The sequence below is a fragment of the Octodon degus genome, unplaced genomic scaffold (assembly GCF_000260255.1).
Source record: "Octodon degus isolate 3935 unplaced genomic scaffold, OctDeg1.0 scaffold00148, whole genome shotgun sequence".
NCBI lineage: Eukaryota > Metazoa > Chordata > Mammalia > Rodentia > Octodontidae > Octodon > Octodon degus.
This window is the reverse complement of record NW_004524724.1, coordinates 4,299,765-4,310,764: the sequence shown is the minus strand read 5'-3', so window position 1 is coordinate 4,310,764 and position 11,000 is coordinate 4,299,765. Positions and strand designations below refer to the sequence as shown.

Below are 11,000 nucleotides of genomic sequence, written 5' to 3'. Positions count from 1 at the left end.
CTCTCTCTCTCTCTCTCTCTCTCTCTCTCTCTCTCTCTCTCTCTCTCTCTCTCTCTCGGCCTGATACTCCTATTACACATTACAACTTTTGTAAATGTCCTTCAATTTTTGGATATTTTATCTCTTTCATTCTTTTGCTCCTTTCTTTCCAGTGTGGTTCTATTATTTTTTAACATTTTCTTTTGGTTCTCTGAGGTTCCCTCTCTTTGCTTATATAGCCTGTCTGTTCCTGCAAGTTGTTCACTTCTTACTTAGGAGTTCAAGGTATATATCACAATTACTTTCTGCAGTTGATTCTAAAAACCTATGCCATATCTGAGGCTTGCTTTTTCTCTTCACACTGCAGTTTCTTGCCTTTTTGAATGATTTCCAATTTTTTATTCAAAGCAGGATATGATTGATTGAGTAAAAGGAACTTGGGTGGATAAGTGTTCAGTGTGAGGCTTTACTTTTATTTGGCTAGGCAGTAGGCTATGTTTATTGTTAAGTGTAGCTGTGGTATTAGGAGTCTAAAGTTTTCTCCATTGTCTTTGTTTCTCATGCTGTTTTGTATCTACTTGGAGACTTACTGACGAGTATGCAGGGCTTAATGTTCTTTTAGTTATATTGGCCTGTTAGTATACAGGATTTACTGTTTTTGTAGCATGTGTGGGGAGAAGAATTTGATATTTTTGTGATTAATCTTTTAGTGATCCTGAGTTGGTGTTTCTCTTCCCCGACATTGAAAGTTAAGAGAGGCTGGACTTTCATGCTCTACAATGAAGACTAGAGGAGAAAGTTGAATATTTACTTCACCCAGGCCTGCTAGGCTTTGATGAAATTCCAGTTAATTTGACTTTGGCAACGTCTCTGGATGTGAGGCCTTGCTAAAGAGAATGGGGAGCTCTGGGTACATTTCCAAATGGTTGATTTTCCTTTTCCCCTGCTGACCAGAGGGAGATATTCTGTGGTCTTCATGAGGAGCACTTGTAGGGTTCCTAGAGGTGAGATTCAAGGTGGCTCCCTGAAGGCCGAAACATGTGATGTGGAGTTTTAACTTCTGAGATTGTACTCACTGAGCTACCACAGCTGTAAGTGTGCATTGGTGTAGATTCTGGCTCCATCTGTGGGCTCCTGCGCTTACCTCTCTGCTCCTGGTGTGATTCTCTGCGTCTGTCAGTCTGCTTGTTTAGTTTTATGACAGCAGTTTATCCTGGACTTTCATGATCTGATCTGATGATGCTAAGAATTGTTGTTGATCATTGGTAGTTCTCCAGTTTTGTTGTTGTGAGAGTATGCAAGCTGTTTAAACGTCAGACTAGAAAGTGGAAGTCCCTCAGAAGCTCTGAAGTATGGCGATGCAGGAGTTCATTGTTAGGAAGGCAGTGTGTTGTCAGAGATGTGTGATGCAGTTACTTTATCCTGTCCTCAATTCTTAATCTCAACAGAGATTTTAATTATGACTAGTACTTTGAGATTTTATTCTATCTAAAATATTGGCAAAAAGGCTGCATTGTAGCCAAATATTGTAGTCTTGATTGTATTTAAAGACTGAACTATCCTGCAATATATATGATATGTATTTTATTTGGGAAGATAGTGTAAATATTTATGTATTTATATAGATATTTTATAAAGCCAAGATATGATTTGTTTTAGGAATTTAAATTTTTATGTTTATTAAAATTTTAAATTAAAGACTTTGAGTTGGAAGCTGATTTATACACTAATCAATATGTTTATGACAAAACTTTTGTCATTGGTTAAGAACAATATGATTAATTGCAGATTTTCACATAGGATTTGTTTAACAAATATCCTTTCCTTTACATACTTGTTAAATATTTGTTGCTTTCAGTACATCAACTGTTTGAGTAAAAGTAGGTTTTGCATTGCTGTACATTTTGATGAACTGATGTGGCAGTCTCTTTTGTATCTTAAAAATGTATGTGTGACTTATTTTGTTCTGAAAAGATTTTTGGCTTAGTATTAAAGAAATCCAAGTTTCCTAGGTAGAACCCAGTGTCTTTATGATTTTACTGTCTTTGAGTTTACATATTTGGTGATACATGCATCCTTTAAATGTTAATTCATCATATACTTCAATAAATGGTGTGGCTTTAACCTAGGAAGAAATTTTTACTCTGAAATTTATTCAGAATGTGCATAATATTTTATGGTTGGTGTAATGACATAATTAAAATTATATTCATTTGATGAGACATAGTACATAATGGTATCCTTTTATTTATTGTTTATATCATTAGAAAAGAAAAAAAACTATAGAAAAAATAAATTATCTCTGGAGAGAGATTCTAACTCATATTTTTGGTGTAACTGTCTAGTGAAAGTCCTAGCTTTTAGTGATTACCGGTTCTTAGTTTTCCTTTGAGAAAGTAGAAACTAATCAAGTGGTTATTGAGTCATCAATGTATTTTTCAGTACCATTCCTAGGCAAATTATGGGAGGTCAAGTTTTGGAGGTTTTCATTTCCTTGTATACAGTCCTTCTATGCCTTTTAAATGTTCAGTCATATTTTATTTTAATATTCTGTGCTGTATATTGGTTCAGGCTTCCATTCACTTCCTGAATATTGTGAATACTGTTTATACTAGTGGATGTATCTATAGAAGGAATAGTTTAATTTTAATAATATAACAAGAAGTACATAATAGTCATCCCAAGAATGACTTAGAGTGGAGGCCTGGTCGGTTGGCAGTGTCTAGTCATTCACATTTGCTGCCTATTTATGAATCAGTTTCCGACCAGAAATTCTTATACTCTGCTAATATGAAAAGTAATTTCTTCTTATCTAAGGGAATTAGAAAGCAGGATTTTTAAATACATTTTTGGATAAGCATATTGAACTTTACAGAATTGAATCTAAAGCATTTGACTTGATTGTACACTATTTAAATTTATTTTCATTATGGTATAGTTATATTAATACCTTAAAATATTTTAAATGTAATGCTCAGTTTTCATAGCTACTTGTTTAAAAGAGAGGAGATACATAAAGTCATAATTCCCTTACTCCCTTAAGCATGAAGGAATCTATTTGTAGGTCTTATAAATTTATTCACAAAATAATTTGTTTCGTTTAAAATATATGCATCTTTTAGATTATATTAAGGAAGAAATACAAATATATAAAGGAAATCTCTTTTTAATTATCTAAATAAGATTGTTTTTAATGTGGTAACTTAAAGTAACTATTTAAAAATCTTTAGTATCAATAAGAATTGTATAAGACCAGAATTAAATTGTTTTAAAATAGCAATGGAGTTTCAGTGATCAAACTTTTTGGTGAAACAATGAAATATATATAATTATATGGCAAAGTACTCAAGTTTTCCATGTAACAATCCTAATTTTTCACAACTGTTATATATGACCACAATCTGTAGATAGAAATTTATTTCTAGAAAAGGGCACTCAGTTGTGCAAACTTATCTTTTTAGGGTCAAAGAAGAACCCAAACCACAACCGACACAGTGAGTAAATGTCCCGGGTGCAGTAGAGCTCTGTACCTCCCCACCTCTGCTTCCTGCACCTTCCACGGTATTAGCTTGCGCTAATACTGGATAGGCTGCAGTTAGTGTGTCCTCTGCTTTCTGACTCTCTGCTTGTGAGAGAGCTGCCTGCAGCTTCTTACTTCATCCACATAGTGACTGGATGTAGTTTTTTGCTGCCTGCTTGTGAACTGTTCAAACTCAATTTTCTTAACATTCTTACTGCCTGGGTGGTACCTGGAGCTCACATTTCCATTGGCTGTAGCTTTTGTGCCTGTGTATTATTATTATACGGCTAAGAAAACATTTAACCTACATTGTTATTCATTTGGTTATTCAGTTACATTATTTGCTTATTTAAACAGGTGGTTTCCCTTTAGTGGGATCACTGAACTGGTAAATAACGTTCTTCAACCCCAGCAAAAACAACAAAATGAAAAGGCGCCCCAGACGTAAGTAAGCTGATCTATATAGACTAAATATTATCTCTGATAGTGTAGCATACTAAAAAATATGTATTAAAGTACTGTCCTTGGAATAATATGCCCTCAGAGAGGAGTATTGTTAGGCTAGAGTTTGATGTTTTAACCTTTAATCATCTCATGGAAATCTAAAATGAAAACAAGGATAATTTATAGGACAGTAAAAAAGAAGAGCTAATTCTTCCCCAATTTTAGTATAAACAATGCAAAAATTTGTTCAGTAAAATATCTTTCTCCAATAATGTAATGTATTTCAGTGTGTGTGGGGTTTTTTTTTTTTAACACAAGTTCTAGCAAATGTTAAGAGTTATTAACCTAAATTCAATCTTTGGTGAAATAGTTTTGGAAAAATTATTTTAAAAAAGGTTAAGCAGGTTTCTTTGTTGCAGTAATTCTGAGAACTTAAATGTGGTGCAAGGATATTAGAACACATGCTGTTTATTAAATTCGTTTGACCACTGAATGCTGTTTTCATTGAACATTTCATTAGATTATGAAATATGTTTTGAAACATACTGGCTTATCCCTACATTGACCTGAAACATTAGAAAAATATTGAGTCCTTTTCTTTTAGCTGTTAACAGATTTGTTAAAAGTTGTTCATAACTCATATTTAATTGCACAAGACAGAAATGACATGGTTTACTTTTGCTTATTGAACACTGACCCAAACTTGTCACTGGGCTCTTAACATGTGCTTGGAAAAGGAGAAACCTGCTATGTACTAATCATTAGTAACATTAGCTATAGTTAGTATATATTTGATTCTTATAAGAATTCCCATTTCTTTTTTTCTTTCTTTTTTGGTATTTTAGGGAAGGGTCTAAAGGGTGTTCAGGGTCTCACTACTAGATCGGACTTGTAGTGATCCACTTGTTTACCACCTCCCAAGAGCTGGGATTACAGGCGTGCACCACCACGCCCAGTCTCAATAGGTGTCTCAGCATGCCCTGAGGGTGGGGTCAGCACGGCAGGCCTGGGGATCGAACCCTGGCCCCTGCACCTGCTTGCAGGTGCTTTAATCCACTGAGCTATTTAGTGTGCCCTCTCATTTCTTACTTATGAGATCGAAATTTTAGGATGCCCAAAATAATAGTTTTCAAAAGATTGCTATTACCACAAGGATAGTTCTAGTATTAACCCTGTCTCTGGTACTGTTGGTTCTACTATGATGCTGTAATGACTAGGATCAGGGTCCTTTTTAAAATGAGACTAAGGGTGAGCGTTAGTAATGTAAATACAATCAAAATACAAGAGTGCCTAGGGGAGGGTGTTAACTGTTTATAGTGTTAAAAGGAACAGTTATTAAATTTTGTCAGTGGGATTATGAGAGATTTTTTGCCTTCTCTTAAGTGGCAGTGAAAGACTAGAGATCAAGGATGATGTTAGTAAAATATGTGAAAACATACTGAAACACTTCTGACTAATCACTGCAAAGTATGGTAATAAATAAGATTAAAACCAAACAAAACAATCTTGAAAAGGAGTAGAAATTTCAGAAAATCAATCTTGGAAAGAGTCTCTTTATTGTATTTTGTCATTTGTTGTATTCAAGAGCCAGTGATTAGCTATTTTTTTCTTCTCAAAGATCATGTGCCTCTGGAGGATCTTTAAAACCCTCCTTCTTAAAGTCTCTTGATGGAGCAGTTTCCAACAGCCCAGAGAAAATTGTTTGTCTTTCTAGAGGCGTATGTACATATACAAATCTAAGAAGTAGCATTTTGCTTTTATGAAAGTACTAATTGTTTTATTTAAAATTTTATTTATCTCTATACTAATTGTTAAAATGCTTATTATAGTCATTTCTGTCATGAGTATAGCACAATTTTCTTTCAGGTTTTTTTTCCGGAAGGCTAAATATGTAGATTTCAAATGATGGAGAATTGCTTAGGAGAAATTGAAACATACGCAGATAGGGCAGGCTGTTATAATTTAAGGAGAAAGTAAATGGTCCCACAATGCTGTTGATTTCATTATCTAGGAAACAAAAAGTGATAGAAATAGAAGGGACTCTGATTTTAATTTTAAAATTCCACTTGTTATTTCTACCTTTTCTCAAGATTGAGGCTGATATGAACAAAAGACATTTTCCTGTAAACTCGGTATTTCTTATTGGTGTTTGACTAGTTAAAACAGTTGATGTGGAGTTTTGCAATGTAAAAGGTAATTTTTCTGCATATACATTTCCAGGTATGACATAGTTTTCAATGTGAGTAGTTCTAAATAGACTGCATGTGTTAGGTACCTTGAAACCACCTTAAATTTGGCTCAAGGCAATAATAAATAAAAATTATAGGAATAGATTATTTAGAAAACACCATTTAGAAAAATTTGTAACAGTAGCAAAATACTGATTGTTGAATAAAGTTTTTGTTAATACAAAATGCATTTATTGAGAAGTGCACCAATTGAAATCATATACTTTGTCAAATTATTGGACAGTGAAAGTGTGTAAAAAGTAGCATTGAAACTGCAGAGCCAGACATAGCCCGGCCTTGCATTCTCCTTATGTGTATTTCCTGGGAGGACTACTTCCCATCTGCAAGCATGACTTTTATTTATTTATTTATTCTTGGTTTTTTGACACAGGGTCTTGCTATGTAGTCCAGGTTGGCCTTGAATCCCTGGAGATCCTCTTGCCTCAGCTTCTCAAGTACTGGGATTACTGGTGTGTACCACCATGCCCAGCAATGACAGACTTTTATACTGACTTCTGATTAGCACACTATTTTCTATCTAGCATCATTATTTTGTCTATTTTTATTTAGAGTGTTGTATAGATGAACTCATAAATATTGGTATTCTATTGGTTCTATATTTTTCACAACACAATATTTGTGAGATTCATTTATATGATTGTATGTAGTTATACTTCATTGTTGTTGTGATGTGGTACTTGAGTATCTGAATGTACTGCATTTTATGTATTTATTGGTGGACAACTGGGCTTGTTTTTAATTTTCTGGCTATTAATAGTTCTGCTATATACATACATTCTTTTTTTATTTTAGGGAAGGGTCTACAGGGTGTTCAGGGTCTCACTACTAGATCGAATTTGTAGTGATCTGCCTGTTTACAGCCTCCCAAGTATACATACATTCTGATGCCATTTTTTCAGTACTTTGGAGGAAAATAACATAGTTATTTGTGAAAGCAAAGTACTTCAACTACCTAAAACATTTTAAACTACTAAACCTAGTTATTAAATCAGGGTCTCTATCTGTCCAGTTTCTCAATTGTTTATTTGGTAATGCTTTCTACGCTGCTTACTGAGCACTCCTTACTGTTTGATGGCTTGGTTCTCTTACATTTAGTCTAAGAGGGAAAAAAGGTAGACTAAGAGAAGTGGCATAGTTAGTCTGTTTTGTGCATCATGAAATTGCTCGGGCATACAGTTAACTCTGTCACTGAGATTGAGTGTAATTCATTAAGGTCACACAAATTGTAAAAAATGTAAATAATATAATCTGATAATTTTTCTTCTGTATTTATTTATTTATTTTTAGATGAAGAACCCATGGTCTTTTACCTAACAACCATTTTATGAAAGTGTTTTATTCCCTAATGACTTTTTTTTTTTTTTTTAAATTTTTATTTATTTATTTGTGTGTGACTGTGTGTGGCCAGCTCAGCCCACCAGGGGGCGGGGCTGGCTGGCATGTGGTGCTGGGGATTGAACCACGGTCCCTGTGCTTTGGTAAGCTTAGTTCTAAATAGGTGCTTTAGACCACTGAGCCATCTCACCAGCACCCCTAATGACTTTTTGAAAGAAGTATTTTACTTTAATTAAGGAGATGATAGTTGAAAGTAGAATATTTATAGTGTACTCAAAAGAGTTTTTCTATTATCACCTTTTAAAGATAATTCATTAAATAAATTTTCTTCAAGAAGCAAATTTCAGAGAAGCATTGCCACAGCTTTATCCTTGGAGTTATGTAAGCTACAAAAGTACTTTTACTTATTTTTGATCTCAGTCTTTAGCATCAGAATTATTTCCTATTGTAAATGGGATTTTAATTTTAGTTTCAAAGATTCTGTATTAAATATATATATATATATATGCATGCTTTAATAGTTTTTCATATATTTGTTGTGGTATAATAAAATAGAGAAAGCCATTTGTGTTAAAAAATATATTTTTTTGTTTTTTGTTTTTTTAAAGATATATATTAAAGAAAAAGATTAGTATTGCCAAGCAGCTTTACATAACTCCAAATATGAGTTATTAGATGTGGTTATTTATTTTTTGCAATACTTCTAAAATGTTTTTCAGATGAATCAAAATGAAATATTCTGATTCATTTGTATTAGTTTTGTAATATTTCTCAGCCATGACATGCTTAATGCCATAACTTGTGATGTCAAAATTAAGGTGGCTCAGATATTATGGGAACTAATCCTTAGCCAAGGAAAGATACAGTTGTGATAAATACTTCAAAAATCTTCACTGGAAGCATTAGGCCTAATCAGGGACATTGCAGAATCTCTTCCCAAAGAAGTGGTAGTGAAGTGCCAAGAGAATAATGAAGACCGATGTAAGGGAAAAGCAGAAAGTACTGCGGTTATATTAGTTTCATGCAATGGTTGGTGAACTTGCCTCTTTTTTCTCAAGTTGTGTATAGAATATTGAAATATCTTGTAATAGTCCTTCTGCTTGTAAAAAATGGATTCCTTTACTAATCTGGTGAAGTCTTTAGAAGGCTTCCTAAAACAATAAGCAATTATAGTACAAAGGAAACCAGTTAAATTAAAATACAGTTCTGTCCATGTACTGCTTGTGGGGGGTGTGTGGGATGCAAATTATGCAGCAACAATGGAGTTATAAAAAGTCACCTGTAAGCCATTGTAGGTGGTTGTTGTTTCTTGAGTCTTGGAGATAAATGAAGACACCATGTTTATAGATAGGAGGACTCAATATTGCAAAGATAGCATATATTTTAATTTTTTTTTATATGTAGTACAGGGTCTACAGGGTCTCACTACACAGATTGGACTCACAGTGATTCTCCTACATTCAGCTCCCAAGCACTAGGATTACAGGTGTGCGCCACCACACTCCTCAATCTCTATCTCAGCACCCCTGGGGGGTGGGGCCGGCATGGCACGCCAGGATCAAACCCAGGTCCCTGTGTCTGCCTAAGCAGGCACTTCAGTCTGTTGAGCTATGGGGCTGGCCCTGATATCATATATTTTAGTGTTAATTTATAACTATAGTGCAATTTTAATAAATCTCAGGATTTTTGAAAATCCCCGTGATTTTTCAAGAAGGTTGGAGAAAAAGGCTGTAATATTTATATGGAAGAAAAAGTTTCACAAATCGTAAAACAGTTTTTATAAAGGAGAGCAGAGGCAGAATCATTTTACCGGATATCAAAACAAATTACAAAGCCTAATCACTATATATCCTAGGACAAATGGTTATTTCCTTTATGTCATCCCTGAAAGAGAAAGAATTTACTGCATTTTGAGTCCTCATAATTTTTTTCTAGTAGTAAGGTAATTGATAAGTTTGCAGAGATCATGAGAATACATGCAAAATCAGTGAAAAGAAAATTTCATAGCTGGAGGAGGGCCAGGGAGATGGCTCAGTGGAATAAGCACTTCTCTGGCAAGCACAAGGGCCTGAGTTCAATCCCTGGTTCCACCAAAAAAAAAAAAAAAAAAAAAAAAAAAAATTTCATAGCTGGGAATAAACTTTTTAGTAATAGCAGTAAACATGACTTAAAAGCTCCATAGTCCCACAGAATTCAGACATAAAGAAAATTTACTCTGGAAAGCACATAATTCAATGAGTTGTTTCAGTGATGATGGAGACATTGGTGTAGGAGATACACATGAAAATTGTGGATTAAATAGTGCTATGAGATAAGAGAGTGAAGACATTGCTTCCAAATCAATGTCTGTGTGCTAAATATTTATTTGAAATAAAAGTTTTAGATTAAATGTTATGAGTATATCTTTGACTTTTATCTATACTAGTGATTTCCAAGATATGTCCGATGGCTGAAATCCTGCCTGGTACCTACCTTTGTCCTGTGGGGAATGTAGTCAAAACCTACTTATTTGGGTACTGTTGATGGCTGCCCTCAGATCTCAGTGACAGGACTGAGCAACTGTGCAGGGATCCTGCAGCCCACAAGACCTAGAATACTTACTGTGTGACCCTTTGTAGAGAAGTTTGCTGATCTGTCATCTATATTACTAGAGAGTTAGTTACATAGTCAAGGTTATGTATTTAAGATCTTTGGACCTTTCATTGTATTGGGGATGTAGATTTAACCATGTTGCTCTGAAGTAGAAAACAGACACTAGTACCAATGAAATAGAATTCAGAATCCATAAACAGTATATATATGGAAATGTAATATATGATAAATTGATATCGAAAATAGAGTGGAATGAAGGATGAACTATTTAATGAATGGTACTTGGAAAATGGAATCTCTATATAGAGAAGGTTGAAATTAAATCTCTGTGTCACATCACATACAAAAATAAATTTCAGATCGATTAAAAGCTTATCTATGACAGCAAAATTATAAAGATCTTAAAAGAAATTGTACAATTTTTGTGACAGACTTAGGGATAAGAATTTTTTTTATAGCCAGCCATGAAAACCAAACAAGTGAGAATTCAGTGTACTTGCTACCTCAGAATTGAAAATTTCTGTTTAGAAAAAGATACATGTACAAAGTCAACACGTAGGGGACTGGAGAAAATAATGCCTCATTTAATTTGTAGAGGATTACCATGTAGGCTACATAGAGTACTCCTGTAAATCAAGAGAAAAAAACATAGGAAATCTAAACCAAAGTACTGGGTACAGAACAGAAGCAGTTCATAGGAGGGACAGTCCAGCTGGCTGAATTGTATTAGAAAAATGTGAACTCAAAAGGCTTCAAAAGACCGACCCAGTCCTAGCCGAGGTCCAGTGAGTGTGTGGAGAGCTTCCTGCTACCCTGCGCCAGTGGAATCAGTCCCAGCCCAGGCGCAGCGTGGGCCGGACCCTCTCCCACCCCCTCGGGCC

The 11,000-nt window shown here is 34.5% G+C and overlaps 1 protein-coding gene across 1 annotated transcript in view; it reads left to right on the top strand.

The window, feature by feature from the left end:
• Nucleotides 1–3,312: 3,312 nt before the first annotated feature.
• The window catches only part of Rims2 (regulating synaptic membrane exocytosis 2), a 535,330-nt gene continuing 527,642 nt past the window's right edge, over nucleotides 3,313–11,000 (top strand). The window contains exons 1-3 of the mRNA XM_023702342.1: nucleotides 3,313–3,320; nucleotides 3,441–3,473; nucleotides 3,857–3,943. Coding sequence (XP_023558110.1) covers nucleotides 3,313–3,320; nucleotides 3,441–3,473; nucleotides 3,857–3,943 — 128 coding nt within the window. The remainder of the gene's footprint in view (nucleotides 3,321–3,440; nucleotides 3,474–3,856; nucleotides 3,944–11,000) is intronic.